The sequence below is a fragment of the Neovison vison genome, chromosome 13 (assembly GCF_020171115.1).
Source record: "Neovison vison isolate M4711 chromosome 13, ASM_NN_V1, whole genome shotgun sequence".
NCBI lineage: Eukaryota > Metazoa > Chordata > Mammalia > Carnivora > Mustelidae > Neogale > Neogale vison.
In genome coordinates, this window is record NC_058103.1 from 149,281,101 (window position 1) to 149,296,837 (window position 15,737).

Here is a 15,737-nt window from a genome sequence, read left to right on the forward strand (position 1 = left end):
CTTCTCAAACCCATCTCAAGTCCTGCAAGCAGGAGCAATTCTGTATCAAGAACAAATTCAGGCTGAGTCTGGGAAGGGATGTCCTCTCTGTCTAAGGGTAAAATGCACACCTACTCCCACACCTGCGTCACCGACAGTACCTTCCCTGGTCCTCTGTCTGCGCCTGGCACACGAATGATGCATTGCCGCGCTTGCCTACCTGTGGCTGGGGTTAGTAGGGGATGCTGGGAGTACAGGTGGGAATCCCTGAAACTCTTCAGGGAAGAAGCAGCCCCGTGGCTGGTACCCAGAACGCAAGAGGATGGATCCTCGGGAGGAAATGGAACTGGGTTTCTCAGACCTCTCAGGGTTGATGACGCCACCCTTGTCCTCAGGCAGTGGGGATTCTCTTGGGGGGGTGGGTGAGAGGGTAGCCAAGTCCTGAGCCTTGGGAGATAGATTGGGCGGGCATCTCTGCACCCAGCAGCCCAATCCAAGATTGTCTTTTGGGGGCTCATTCTCTTCTGTTCTTCCCACTCCCCAGTTTTCTCCCAATCTTTGGCAATGTCTTCTGCTCCAGAAGTCTTCTTGGTGCTTTCCTGAACTGCGGGCTCGGGCAGCTCAGCTCACCCCAGCTGCATGGGGCATAATATCTCTTTGAATTCTCCATTTCATCTTGAATATTCATGAGCTTCTGGCAACAGACTCTGTGAAACACTGGGCTGGTTTTAGAATATGAATGACGTGAGAATTGGCACATTCTAGTTGCTAAGAACCTGCGGGTCAACCTTTCTACAGCAGTCTCCTCATTTGTAAAACGGAATAAAAACAATGCCTCCCCCCAGGCTGGTGCGATGGCCGAGTCAATACAGGTGACGGCCCAGAACAGTGCCTGGTGCCCCGCAGATGTTCTGGAACGTTGTTCTGATAGGAGAAGCACCTACAGTCTGTCCTCATTATTTGCAGCTTCTGTGTTTGTGAATTCACCTCCTTGCAAAGATTTATTTGGAAGCTGCAAATTGATACTTGCAATTTTTTCATGGTCATTTGGCAGAGGTGGAAACTGTGAATCGCCCGATACGCACGTTCCCCGTGAAGGTAGAACACGGAGGCGCGCCTCTGCCTTCCCGTGTCGGCTTTCACGCTGTAAACCAGTGTCCTTTTAGGGTCTATTCAGTGCCACTTTTTACATTTTGGTCTTCTTTTTTGGCGATTTTGCTGTTTAACAGGGCCTCCAAGAGCCGTGCTGGAGGGCTGGCTGGAGGTCCTAAGCAGTGGCTGTAAGCGATATGTCCTCCAGAGCAAATCCTCAAGCCCGATGCGGGGCACTGGGCCAGGACTTGTACCGCTGGTGGTTGTGGACTCAATGTTCGTGAAAAGATAGTAGATGTTTTAATGAGAACCACAGATAAAATGAGGTTGTGTATTGATTGGTTGACGGACGTGACCGGGGGCTGGCAGGGACCTAACTCTGCATTTCAGAGTTCGCAACTGCCAGCTTCACCGTTCCCTTGACCTCCTAAGATCATAACTACGAGAACTGTAGGTAGGTGCGTTTTCTGTGGTTCTGCCCAGCTCTCCTGCCCCGGACTGAGTCGTGTCCCACTATGTCCTGGTCCTCTCTGTCCCCTTGACCCTGAATGTACTCTGCTCATTTCACCATGAGATTCCGGCCATCTCACATGGAGTGGGGAGACAGTCTGCAGATCCTCCTCTCGGCCAGAGGAGACCCCAGGGCCAGAAAGGTAAGATAGTGGGAGGGAGGCAGACAGGGGGTCAGCTCCCCTCTGTAAAGCTCTACCCCCATCTGAGTGTACCAACTACAGAACAGGCGGGAGATGAACCTCAGGGATGAACAGCAGAGGACTCCAGCTTCAGTCCCGGCTTTGCAACTCACTGCGTACAATGTATTTATCCATTGGGCCTCCTCGCTGTGAAATGGGAATCAGGATCCTAACCAACCCCGTTGGGCCCGGAAGAGCTCAGCACAGTGGCTGGCACGCTCGGGCCCCCAAGGAAATGAGCCCGTGGTCGCACTTAGGTGGGGGCCTAAGGCAGCCTTTCCGAGCAATGCCCGGCCCCTGCCTTGATACCTCCGTGCTGAGGCCAAAGCCAGGGACGAACGTTGTGTCTAATTCCCTTCACTTCCAGGAGTCCGCAAGGAAAGTCACCCCTGGTCCCGGTCTTGACACCCCTTTACCCTTAACCCCGGGCCTGGCCCCTCATCGTCAGCGCGGTTCAAGCAAGCCCAGCTCCCATAAGTGGCAGCCGGTACCTGGCCGGGGGTGACCCTATTCGGCCGCTCGTGGCCCGTGGCAGCCGGACGTCCGAGCGGCGAGCGCGCCCAGGAGTCGGCGGCGGGTGCCGGGTCTGCGCGGGGCGCGGGGTCTCCCCCGGGACCGAGGGGCGCGGGCCGGGAGGGGGGCCGCGGACTCCTCTCAGGTCCGGCCCGGCCCGGCCGGGGGCGGCTCCGGGCAGCCCTCGGTGTGGCCGCCGGGCGGGCCCGGGAAGGGGCGGCTGGAGGCTCGGGGCGGTGGGGGGCGGCGGCAGCCCCCCTCCCGGCTCCGACTGAGGCGGGGCGCCCCGGGCTGGCTCGCGCGGCCGCGGCCGCCTCTCCCCAGCGCGCCTGCCGGCGGCGGCGGTGGCGGCGTCGGCAATCCCGGCTCTTGGCACCACGCCTGGCGGCCGGCCCAGGGCGAGGAGTGGCTTCCAGGAAGCGGGCGGAGGAGCGTTCCAGGCGCGTCTCGCCGCCGCCGAGGCCCCGCGCGCTCCGAGCGGCCCGGGCCCGGCCCCTCACGCGCTCCCCTCGCGCCCCGGCGCCCCCCGGCTCGGGCGGAGGGCGGCCGGGCGCGCCGTGCACTTGCCGGGCGGTGCAGGTGGCGGCGCGCGCCCTCCGCCGCTGGGTCCCCGCCCGCGCCGCGCTCGGCGCCCGGAGGGGGCGGGAGAGGCGGGGCGGCCCCCGTCCCGGCCCCATTTAACTGCTCGGCGGCGGCGGCGGCGACTGCGGCGCCGCGGGCGGGAGGCCGGCGTCGGGGAACGTCCTGGGGCCGGGTTCCGCACGAGGTGTTGACGGGGCCGCTCCCGCCCGCCTCTCCGCCGCGCGCGCCGGGCCCGCGCCGCCCGGGCCGCACGTCCCAGAAGCGTCCGCGGCGCAAGGTGGGTGCCGCGAGCTCCGCGCGAGGTCGGGGAAGGAGGACGCGGGGCCGTGGCCGCGGAGCAGGGCTGGGGGACGCGGAGCGGTAGGGGGTTCCTCTGCGGGTCCTGGGGTCCTCCAGGACCGGGGTGCTCCCCTCGCAGCGCTCCGTGGGGCCCGGGGGCGTTCGCGGAGGGACGTGTGCGGGGCTCTCCGCGCGCGGGGGGTGCTCTTCCTTGTGGGGGAGCCCCGGAGAGCGGGGGCTCTCGGAGTTGGGCTTCCCGGGCGGAGAACGGGCTGACAGCGGCCGGGAGCCGGGAGCCGGGAGCGTCGGAAGGTCCCGCCGCCCGGCCGGTGGGTCCCGAGCGCCTGAGGCGCCAGGGGCCCAGGCGACGCGCCCGCGGGGAGAGCGGGCACAGGGTGCCGGGGACGCGCGGACGCGGGAGGAGACGCCGCGGGGCAGCGGGCAGCGGGCGGGGTGTGCGGCGGGGCGGCCGGGGCCGAGCCGGCGAGGGGGGCGCGCGGTGCGTGGGCCCGGCACCGGCCGCCTCCCTTCGGCCCGGAGTCGCCGCCTCAGGTCGGAAACAGCAGCACATTTGCGGATCGCATTAGGCCAGGCCCTTAATGCTTTCTCCAGATGGAGCGAAGCCACCGACCCGCCCCCGGACACCGGCTCCGCCAAGGCGCCCGCGAGGCGAAGCGAGAGGCGAGTGTGACCTCGGCTTTTCCAGTCCCGACTCATACTGATTTCCCTGTAAATTGTCAGGAGAATTCTGCAGAAACCCCCCGCGGTCCTCCTGGGCTCAGCGGGGCCTCCGGTGGCTCGCCCTCACCTACTTATGGGAGGTTGTGTTGGGCCAGCGCTGAGGCTGCCCTCTGAAGCCCTCCCCGCCCCGGACTCAGCTCTCAGACCTCTCCAGCTGCAGGTCTGGGGTTCGGACAGGACACGGTGTCATCTGCTGGGGAGAGCCTTGAACTGTCAGAAGACCTGCGTTCCAGTCCCGGAACAGTCACCATCTTGCTGTGTGACCTTAGGCAGTTCCCTTCCCCTCTCCGGGCTGCCTTAGTTGGTCTCAGATCCATTTTTGCCTGAAGTCGAAGAAGCTGGCAGGTGCCCTAACCCTTGGCTCCACACTGGCTTCCTGAGTCAGATGCCAGTAGCCACACCCTGCTGCTGACACACGAGCTGGAAAGGGGCTGGTGTGGAGACCTCTCAGCTTCGGAAGGCCTGGAGGTGTGGGCTGCACATGGCAGGCGTGTCCAGCTGCCCTCCTGACCTTGATGTGGACCCGTCTGCGCCCTGGAGTAGGTAGCCCCATCCTGGACCTACACAGACCTTTCCAAGACATTATGGGAGGCTCAGAATCCCTCCCTCTGACTGGTCTCTTAAGTCATGGGTGCTGCCGCTGGGGGCAGAGCTGGTTGAAAGCCAACTTTTTCTTCTTTTGTAGGCTCAAGAGAGACCCCCAGGAGACCAGACCCCATGGCTTCCTGGCAGAGCTCCTGGTGGCTGCTGATATGGACGGTCTTCATGCACTCTGCCCTCCTGCAGGTAATATCGCAGGAAGAAGAAGGGCACACGCCCCTCTGCTTGCTTAGGAGCATTATTCTAGATCACCTAAGATGTGGTATGACTTGTATTAATCCTATGCCAAGAGCATCTGGTTTTCTCTCTTACCTCCAGCAAACGGTATTTCTGGTTATCTTAGCTATAAGAATGATTCAAATTCCTTGGGTCCTCTCTGAGTCCTGAGCAGTGCCCGGATGCCACTTGGATATCACGTGCCAGCCATGACTTGGGGCTGTGCAGGACCCAGTCTTTTCAGTCTAGGGTGGTGGTCTGTGTGTGCCCACGAGAGGTGAGGCTGCTAGAAGCCGGGACATAATGAATGGGGCAGAGCCCAATTTCTGGCCTTAGCTCAGTCACTAAGTAACTATTTTGAGTTTACTTCTATCAACACATGTCACACTGTTTTGCAGTCCTTTCTTTAGACTGCTGTTTTTCCCACCAGCCGGGCGTGCGGGCAGCTTCTCTCTTGCATCCTCATTTGGCAACGGGGCAGGCTGAAATAAAGGGGTGAAGACAGCATTGCCGGAGAGATGTTAGGGAGTCCTGGAGACAGCGGAAAAGTGGATGGCCCACGCTTCATCCAGTTAGAGCAGCCTCTGCTTACCTCCAGCTGGTCATTGCCAAGTGGGAACACAAGCCCAGGATTGCCATATCGTCTAATTTTTCAAGATACTTGGGCCATCCAGATTTCCTATGAAACCTCCCGGTTTGAAAAGCTCCGACAGCCAGACAAATGTGTTTGCAGCCTGGATTGAGCCGAATAGTCTGTGGCCTTCGGTCGAAAGGTGCAGAGCATGTCTTAGCGTCGTGTCCCCAGGGCTGCTGCTAGCCCAGGACAGCCCCTTGTCAGAATTAGAACAAGGCAACCCTCTCATCAGGCGTAACTTCTGGGGCATGCGGGCTAGAAGGGCTTTAACGTCTGTTCAATGAGGTCGCACCCTTGAATAGAGACACACACCGTGGGATCCATTGCTCAGACTGCTTCTCAGTTCACTTTCTTGGACACGGTGTTTCTGAGCCTCTTCCAACTCCAGTGCCCCACGATTTCGGTGGCTCATGAAAACTGGCTCTCGGGTACAGTTTTCTCCCCCATCATCCCATTTCACTGATGTTGCTCCATAAACACATTCTAACAGATGTGTCTTAAGTATTTTCGGGGTGACTTCAGGGTTTCTGTAGTCAGTGAGGGGCCGTGGGGTGGCAGATGGTGGAGACTCGCTTTTCTTTCCCATCAGCAGATCGGAAACGGGCTCTATTCCCGGTCAGCTGGGGCCGAGGTTTCAAGGCACCGCGTTTCGTTTTGCCGTCTTGCACCTTATAAAGTTTAAATGTGCTTTGAGGCAGTCTGTTGACCTTTGGCCAAGGGCAGCGTTTGCCCAGCTTGAATCACTCAGTGACCTCTTTTGGATTTTTCCATATCTGTGCGCCTCTGGCCGTGTTGTTTCCCTGCACGGGGCAGTGTGTGCGGGAGATCGTGAAAAGAGGTCTCAGGCTGCTCGAATCCCAGCGCCCCTTCTTCCTGACCCATCACACGGACTTCTCTGCGTCCGTTCTGGCGTCTGGAGGGGGGAAATCTACCTCATCGAATTGTTTGGAGGAGCAAATCCACTGCCAAGTGTGAGAACGGGACAGACGGAACAGAGACTGTCCGGCAGGACCTGTGTGTGATGGGTCTGAGCTCTCTGCGGCAGTCGCTGCCTGTAGTCCCCGCCGCGGTCCTGTAGGGGGCAGTCAGGAGGCATCAGCTGAACAGACAGGTGCTGCCTGGCTAGGGGTGGGGGCGGAACTCCTCAGGGGCTTCCCGGCAGGTGTGAGTGGGATTGGGCAGGACGGTGTCCCCACGCAGGGAGGGAGAATGTTCCAGTGAAGGGTCGGTCAGTCCTGAGATCCTGCTTCTGGACACCTGGTTGTCTGCCTACGGTCAGCCTGGGTTCCATTCGAAGCTGCCCCTCTGGGGTGTGTTGGGACTTGGGAGTTTGGGGCCTCTAGATGTTCTTCAGTGTGTCCCCTTGCCTTGTACGGGCTGCCACGAGGTGACTGGTGGAGGACCAGTAGACAGGAGGCTGAGCCACAGGGAGCGGGGCCGGGCCAGCTCGTTTAATAGAAACTACATTGCCTTTAACGCATCTGCAGACGACTTGGCCTCCTCGAGTCGCTGGCCACAGGTCGCAGTGACGGGCCGCAGAGCAAAGCACGAGGTCGGCAGTCTTGAGCTGTCCTGACTCGTTCTGGAGCGTTTCTGGAGGAGCTTGCTGTCTCCCTCAGCCCCCTGGGTCATGGGCCCTAGAAGCTTCCTGTGGCTCCCGCTCCTCTCCCTGGGGACCAGCGCTCCCCTGCAGCCTCCCCCGTGGGGGAGCCCCTCTCGGCGGGGGTGCACGTGCGCCAGTCCTGGGTTCCAGCGCGTCCTGTCAAGCCCACTCCCTTCCTTAGTAAAGTCTGGGGCCGATTCATTTTAATTTTTCCATTTTAAAAAAGTCCAGCCCTATTTGAAATGCTGACTCCCCTGATTTACATCTCCCCTCCCTTCTGGCTCATGCAGGGTGGACACGGGGCTCGGGGCGCACGAGACGGGGCCATGCTGTGGTCGACCCTCTTCCCACCTCAGCCAGAGGCGACGACTGGCCCTGGGACGCTCCTTCCTTTTCATTATTCCGGTGCAGCCGTCCTGGCGCTGGGAATAGCAGAGGGGAGCGGGGAGAAGGGCATAGAGCTCTGTACCTAACTACATGCTTCTCTTGGGTGGTTGTCACTGCATGTCTCTCGTGCCCTCGGGTGGCCTGTGTGGCTTCTTCGGAGGGCCTGCAGGACCCCCTTTCCTGGAGCAGGAGGCCCAGCTCTGCCTGCCTGTTGCTGCTGGGCTCTTCTCGCCCGGTGCACAGCTTTGTGGCTGGGGTACCAGCAAGGTGGTCTACACCCGGATGCACAGCGGGACGCCCAGACTTGCCCCATCACTGTGTGGTGTGGCGGAAACCAATGTGACGTCGTGTGTCAGTTACAAAACGACCCCCCAGTCCCTTCGGCGTGGTCCGCTCGGTCCACAGGCCACGCACGCGTCCTCACTCTGCAGACAGTGGAGACACGGGCTTCTCCACGCTGCCTCCTCTCTCTGACCCCCACTCACTGCTCTGGGGGTGGGGGGTGGGCAGGGTCCTATCCGCAGACCGTCGGAGCCGATGCCCGCGGTGGGGCGTGGATCGCCAGCCCCTGCTTGCGGGACCCCCGTGGAGTCTCTAGGAGCGCCTTTTCCTTCAGTGCGTCTCAGTCGCCCTTAGAGACGAGGCCGGTGACCGTAGGACCCACTGTGCTGCTCCCTCGCGAGCTCTGAGACGGGTGTCTTTAGAACGTGGGGTTCTTGGCTCCTCTCTGTCACTGCTTTGGCCAACGTTTGGTCGTCGGGAAAGGTCCCACTGGATAGTGTGACACTAAAGTTAGACACGTCGGCTCTGGGCGTAGGGCGCAGGGCCAGCGCTCGTGGTGGCGGCTCTGGGCTCGGTGGTCCTCCCCAGCAGTGGTTTTGGTCTTGCTGTTCTTTCTCGTCTTTCTCCATCATCCTGATTTCCTCAGTCTGGTGTCTGGAGTCTGGTTTCGGGGATCCCGGGTGGTTTGGGGTGGTTTGGGTCTCCAGGGCAGTTTTGTCCGAGTGGCTGTCATCTCGGTGGAGGCTTTGGGAGTCGTGGTGGTGGCTCTGGACCCGGTGTTGGGTCCCCCCTTCTGACACCGCAGATGTTCTCCCAACCTTTCAGCTTTCACCCTGTCCCCTTTATATCCGGAGCCCGCACCCAGGCGTGGGTTGCTGTGGCGAGGTGCGGAAGCCCCCCACCTCCGCAGAACCCCCCTCCTGACGCGGGAGGAGGAGGGCGGCGGACTCAGATGGCAGCCTGGGTCGCGGGTCGCTGTCCGCGGGACTGAGTTGGGTGGTGCAGGAGCGACGGTTCGAGAACGTCCACGCTCGTATTCCGTCTTCGCCGACGGGGTTCCGCGCCACTAGTGCGGCCCCCCGACAACCACTTCCCGTCGCTCTTCCGCTCCCACACTGAGAACTCCCCTGCCACGCTCTGGGGTCCTGTTCCTGCTGGTCCCCGTCAAGGCAAGAGGTTTCAGAGAACGACAGTGAACGGACCGACCTCCTTGCTAGAGCCTGGCCCACTGTGTCTGGCAGGACTGACCGCGAGCGTAAATGGTAGAAAAATAGAAGATCTGGGTAAATGAGAGGGAAATCAAAATAAAATATTGGCCTTACTACTCCTACCCAGATAATAACTATTCGTGTTTTCGTGTGTAATCTTCCAGACTTTTTCTGGGCATAAACGCGTGTGTTATGTTTTCGTACATGGGGTCCTACTGAAGATACTGGCACCCGACGTCTTCAGTCTCTGTATTGTGATGGTCTTTACATATCCGTCCGCGTCTCACACATGAAATGGCCGTGTCCACTGTTCTTACGATTATGCCGTGATACCATAATCGGTTGAAGCCCATTATTCCTTTGTTTGACATCTGGGTTCTTTTCAGGATGTTCCTTCACAGGTGCTTGCCATCAGCCGCCTGTCGTGAGCGCCGCATGCTCACAGCTTTGCTTACTTTCTAGAATATTCATCCGAATAATTTTCTCCTTGGTTGACTATGCTTTGTTACACATTTGATACACCTTGTGGCCTTTTTCCTCTTGGTTCTGTTTCAAGAAGAACTCTGGTTGAGATCCTCCAGCACTCTGGGTTTTAGGTCATAAAGGCCCTCCCTGTGTGACGTCACCCTCCACAGTGGTTTTGGGGGCCTCAGCTTTTCCTGGGGGCAGGGTCCACCTTGTTACCAACTCGCCCCCAAGGCCTGTAACTGCAGGATGGAGTCGTGGGGTAGATCCCATCCCATGAGAAACCGGGGCCCTCTCCTTGCTTGACATAGGCGACACCTTCTGCCCCTCCGACCTTCCCATCTCTGGCTTTTGAGAAAAGCTGCTCAGACCCAGAGTTCTGCACTTGGCCTCCTCTCTCTCTCTCCCCACGCTCTCTCCAGGCACCTCTCCCACTCCCCTGGTTTTTCTCTCCAGGGGCTCCTGCCTGCCATTTATTACCAGGGGACCCAGCTCTCATAGTGGTCCAGGCCTTCAAGTGTTCTCTTCCAGGAAGGTTCTAGATAGACTGGAAAGATAAAAAGCTATCTTCTAGTTTACTTTAACTTCTAAGTGTAAACACTGGAAATAAAACACTGTTCTGATAAGTCTGTTTTGGTTTTTCTTTCGAAACTCGAAAGCCTCTCCCACGTGCACGAGGGCCGGTCTGTCGGAGAGGCTTAGGGCTGCCTCTTCCAAGAGCTGCACATCAGCATATCCAGGAGCTACTAGCCCCCTCCTCTCGCCCACTCCCCTGGGGGGTCAAGCACGGTACTTCCCAGACGGAAGTCTCCAGACCCTCTGCCCACAACTCTGTCTCAGGGCTTAGACTCCCCATCAGCTGGTCGCTGGAGCCAGAAACCCGGGCATTCCTCTTTGTTGCCCTGCCTGGTACCCATTAGGCACTAACTTGCATTCGTTCCTCTCGGAATTTGTTTCTTTTCTTCTTTTGGTGCAAAAAGGTAATTTTATTAAAGCACGGGTGATGTCGTTAAAGACTGTCGGTGAGGTTCTGTGGGGTGAGGTCTAGAGCCAACGACCAGCGAAGAATTCTCGAGACGTCTGGTGCAGAATGGTGGCTTCTGAAAGCACGGGGGCCACCCCCTGCTTCCCTAGACACAGTATGCTTGAGAGGAGGGTGCACGGCGGCACAGGGTGTGAAGTCAGGATGAACAAAGAGTTTGGGGTTATCCCGGAGAGGACCTCAACAAGCGTGCTCTGTATGTCATTAAGAAGGAGGACATTGCTCAGCAGGCAGCATGGTATCCTGTGGGTGTTGGGGAGGTGATGGGGGGCACCGTTATGAACCACTGGACCCCTGGTGATGCACTTGAACAGAGGATACTTGGAAGGCCGCTGGCACTGGTCCAGGCTGGTAATAAGGAGACCTTCAACTCCGTTCATGAGAGCGCATGGGTGGGAGTTAGCCACAGACAAGACGGGGGTAGGGAAACCATTATAGAACCCGAAGGAGATACATCCTGACAAGTGATGACCGTGGGTTGAGAGCACGCGAGAGGGAGGAAAAGAAGATTCCTTCGGGTTTTGAATAAGTTTTAGGGACGCTTGAACATGAAAGTTGATCCTGATCTTGTGAAATGGCAGGTGACATTTGAAGGAGTAATTTCAGGGCATGGTATGGGTTCCAGAAGGTGAAAGCACCAAGAAGGGAGATGTGTGACGCTCTTGGAGAGGGAAGCGAGATTGTTAGCAAGGTTGTGCTGGGCAAAGTGAGCTTTTCAGCCTATGTACGTATCCTCCACAGGGAAGCATCTAGGAGAAAAGAAGGGTTTAAGATACAAGAGGAAAAAACCAATTATATGTAATTGCTTCATAACAGAAAAGTGGGCAGGGTTCGCCCACTGCCTTGCTAATGGATCTTAACGCACCAGAGCTAACATCTTATGGAAACCACATTTCAAGGTTTATGATTGTGATTGCTGGCAGTTTATTTTTACAAAGATGCTAATTTCCATAAATAGCATGGAAGCATAAAGCAATTTCCTCTCCAAGTATTTTATGCAATTACTTTCTGGAATTTGTCAGCCCTGAACAGCTCCAGCCAATGTATGCTACAAATTATTGTGGTCAAACACTCAGAAATGCATTTGTTCTCCAAGCCTTCATTTATAAACATAGTAGCCTTTTGTTTTGCAAATAATTTAGAAAAAGGAAGAATACCTATTTTTTAGTATATGTGCTGCCGAAGCGAGCATGGAAGAATACCATTTTTTTAAATAAAAATTCATCTATAAGATTAAAGGACTCTTGAAATTCTCTTCACTCTCTCCTTTGAAATTTCCACTGTGTGTTTTTCCTGCTCTAAAAACATAAAACATGTTGATGAAAAAATGTGGAAAACACGGGAAAAGACAAAGATGCAAAAATAATCTTTTATTCTACCAGTTGTTAGGGTTTGGTTGTATATATGTATTCCTAATATTTTTTTAAAAGATTTTATTTATTTATTCATGAGATGCAGAGAGAGAGAGAGAGAGAGAGAGAGAGAGAGAGAGAGGCAGAGGCAGAGGGAGAAGCAGGCTCCCCGCTGAGTAGGGAGCCTGACCTGGGGCTCCATCCCAGGACCCTGGGATCACCACCTGAGCCGAAGGCAGACACTTAAACCAACTGAGCCACCAAGGTGCCTTATTCCTAATATTCTTTTTAGAATATTAATATACATGCATCTTTTAAAAGTCATTATACTGTAGTTGGAGTATAATTTTTTAAAAGTTTAACGATGTGAGGAATATTTCCATATGTCCTTAAATATTTTTCCTATAATGATATTTAATGCCTTCATAGTACTGCATTATTTGGCTGTGCTACATTTTATTAAGAAATTCTTTACTGCCAAACCTTTAGGTTGATCAGCTTTTTGCTGTTACAGATAATTTGCTACAAAAATGCATTGCAGATCCAACCTTGCTCACATTTGTGGCCATTTTCTTTGAATACATTTCTAGAAAAATGTACTCATTGAGACATAATTTGGGGGTCAAAAGCTATGTGCAGTTTTAAGACCTTAAATTTACACTATCAAGTTCTCTTTCAATGTGTACTCTTACTTTGCAGCACCTGGCAATATAAAGTTTAAGGAAATCTTAGTTGTGAGAGATTCTTAAAAATACTTTTGGGACATTTCTATTACTGATTTTGTGTAAGATTTTCTTAAGACATTAGAAATAGTGTAACAGATTTTACCCTCCTATTTTTGCCAGTTTTTTCTATTGAGATTTTAAAAATTAATTTGTAAATGTTCTGTTCTTTGTATTCACGTTTTGTTCTTCTTCTGTTGCAAGGAATTTTCCCATTTGGTCATGAATATTTTATTTTTCTTTATGTTTTGGATACACTGACATTTACAATTTCCAAGCTGTCTACTCTAGGAGCCTCTCAATTTAAGAGCTGTTTGCCTCTGTATCAGGCTTAGAAATATCATACTGAGAGAAAATATATACATGTATGTGTCTTTTTCTAGTCTTTTTAAAAAAACATTAACATTTTAATTTTAGAATGCAGTTAATTAATCTGCTGGTCTCTTCCTGTGCTATTACCATATTTTTTTTCTAATACCGTATTTTTAACCAGCTACTTTACTGTAACTTTGTAGGTGTTCGGTAACTATTAAGGCAAGACCTTTCTTCAGTATCATAGTTTTGGCTAATCCAGAAGGTCTTTCAAATGATTCGGTCAAGTTCCAAGAACAAAAATCCTGTTGTTTTGAAAGACATCTGGCATAATGGGGGAGTTACCAGAGTTCTTTCCCTCAAAACTAAACAAAACAAACAACAAAAAGAACAAGCTTATCTTCAGTGAAATGAAGAAATGGTACTAGCCCCTCAACACAAAATACAAAGTACTTTTTTTTTGAGTACTGTTGAACCTAGATGTGAGAGAGGATCCTGAAGGCTGGTATGCGTCTCCTCAGATTGTGGGCAGGACAGAGATTTCCCTAAGGGACACTGTTACAAATTGTGCCTGTTCTTACTTTTGGTAAGAACAGTGACACTGGAGGCCCCGATGGGACTCGAAAGAAGTAGATATTGTCCCCCAAAGAGGTCTTACCTGACACCAAGAATGGGAAGCAACCCAGAGTTGAAGGCAAAATCGTTGACACAGTTTTTTTGTCTAGGTGCTCAAGGTGACCTTCTAGGGACAGAGGCTGCTGCAGGTGAAGGGGAGACGGTGGGGGGAGGGAGCAGCACTTCCCAGAACGAAGAGCTGCAGGTTAAGGGGCTTCCTGTGGACCTCACTGACTTTTGAGTGTTGACGATAAGAGTCAGATGTTGCTCAAGAGACAAGGAAGCGCTTAGTTAGTAAGATGATGAGCTGGATGCCAGAGCGGAGTGGAAGCGCTGGGTTGCTCTGGTGCATTCGGTCTCATGCCTCACGCCCCCCTTGTGCTGGTCTTTGGCAGCAGCTGGCCCTGTGAGGAATGGCACAGACACAGGGGACTAAGGAACTGGGAACATGCCAGACAGAATGGGTATTCTACCAGATGAAACAGAAACAAATAAATAATAGAAAAATGATGAAAGGGGATCCAACATACGTATAGTTAATCTCTCTTAAAAGACTAAAAACCAAAAAATTCAACAATACAATGAAAGAAAACTTTTCTTACTTTTTCCCTGAGGTCATTGTAAATATCGATTCTGTACCTTCTGGCATTGAGTCTTACTGAATACTCTGCGGCCAGTCTGGTTTTTCCCCCTTATATGTGCCTCATTCTCTCTGCCATGATAGCTACACAATTTCTTCTTTATTCTGTCTTATATTTTCACTGGGCCATGATGTAAATGATTTTTACGTAACTAGTTTTTTTTTCCTCTTCATAAGTGTGTGTTCTGTGTTCAGGAAAGGTTTTTTAGCGTGGTCTTCGAATTTGCGATGTTTCTATTTTTTGATTTTTGCCATTCTTTTTCTAAGCTCGCTGTTTCTGTTATCTTAAGTGTTTTCCGTATACTTTTATATTTCTGCCTGAGCTTTTTGAAAGAGAGATCAGGTTGTCTATAATTTATCTGTGACTGTTATTTTGAGAAATTCATCGAGTGACACACGTTCACTGACTACATTTTGCTTGTTTCTATTTTTAAAAATTTTATTCATTGATTTTGTGAGGGTTCTGTTATGATTCATTTTTTTTTTTTAAGTGATGGAGCTCTGCTCCATATGTCCCCCATCCTCCTCGGTTGAGCAGACTGGCCAGGCTATGTTCTTGCCTTGAAGATAACAGGCACACATGAGGGTAGGTCCAGATGCGCAAGGGTCTTTCTTGTACCTTCTACTTAAGTCATATTTGCTAATATCCCATTGACCAAAGCAACTCAGATAGCTGAAGCCATGGTCAGGGGGTAGGGAAGTATCTTTACTTGCTGTGAAGCCAGGGCAAAGTTATAAGACCAAGCTCCAAATCACTGGAGGGGGCAAGTGTGCGCCTCCCATAGAGATTATGTGGATATGTGTGTGTTTTGGGGGGGTGTGAGAGGTAGGAGTGAATGTTTTCACATAATCTAATCTAGGGAATCCTCCTACACTGTGGGTGGGAATGCAAGCTGGTGCAGCCACTCTGGAAAACAGCATGGAGATTCCTCAAAGAGTTGAAAATAGAGCTACCCTACGACCCAGCAATTGCACTACTGGGTATTTAGCCTAAAGATACAAATGTAGTGATCTGAAGGGGCACGTGCACCCGAATGTTTATAGCAGCAATGTCCACACTAGCCAAACTATAGAAGGAACCTAGATGTCCATCAACAGATGAATGGATAAAGAAAATGTGGTGTACACACACACACACACACACACCCCAGAATATTATGCAGCCATCAAAAAAAAGACTCTTGCCATTTGCGACAACGTGGATGGAACTAGAGGGTATTATGCTGAGTGAAATAAGTCAATCAGAGAAAGACAGTTGTCATATAATATCAGTCATATGTGGAATTTGAGAAACAAGACAGAGGATCATAGGGGAAGGGAGGGAAAAATGAAAGAAGATGAAACCAGAGAGAGAGACAAACCATAAGAAACTCTTAGTCTCAGGAAACAAACTGAGGTTTGTTGGAGGGGAGGGTCGGGGAGGAATGGGTTTGCTGGGGGATGGACACTGGGGAGGGCGGGCGTGTGCTATAGTGAGTTTTGTGAGATGTGTAAGACGGACTCATCACAGACCCGTACCCTTGAAACAAACAATACATTATGTATTAACAAATAATCTAATTTAATCTGGCAAATCCAGGCTTTTCCTTTTTAAAAGTTTTTAACTCCAGTTAGTTAACTTACAGGGTTGTATTAGTTTCAGGTCTGCAACATAGTGATTCAACACTTCCCCACACCAGCCGGTGCCCGTCACGGCCAGTGCCGTCCTTCTTCCCGTCACCTATGTTCTCCGTCCCACCCCCCTGCTGGTAACTATAGCTTGTTCTTTCCACACAAGAGCC

At 53.1% G+C, this 15,737-nt stretch overlaps 1 protein-coding gene across 1 annotated transcript in view; it reads left to right on the forward strand.

Moving 5' to 3' along the window:
* The first annotated feature begins 833 nt into the window (after positions 1 to 833).
* The window catches only part of ADAMTSL3 (ADAMTS like 3), a 347,085-nt gene continuing 332,181 nt past the window's right edge, over positions 834 to 15,737 (forward strand). Inside the window, exons 1-5 of the mRNA XM_044232432.1 lie at positions 834 to 867; positions 1,209 to 1,259; positions 2,299 to 2,940; positions 3,043 to 3,135; positions 4,564 to 4,664. Coding sequence (XP_044088367.1) covers positions 834 to 867; positions 1,209 to 1,259; positions 2,299 to 2,940; positions 3,043 to 3,135; positions 4,564 to 4,664 — 921 coding nt within the window. The remainder of the gene's footprint in view (positions 868 to 1,208; positions 1,260 to 2,298; positions 2,941 to 3,042; positions 3,136 to 4,563; positions 4,665 to 15,737) is intronic.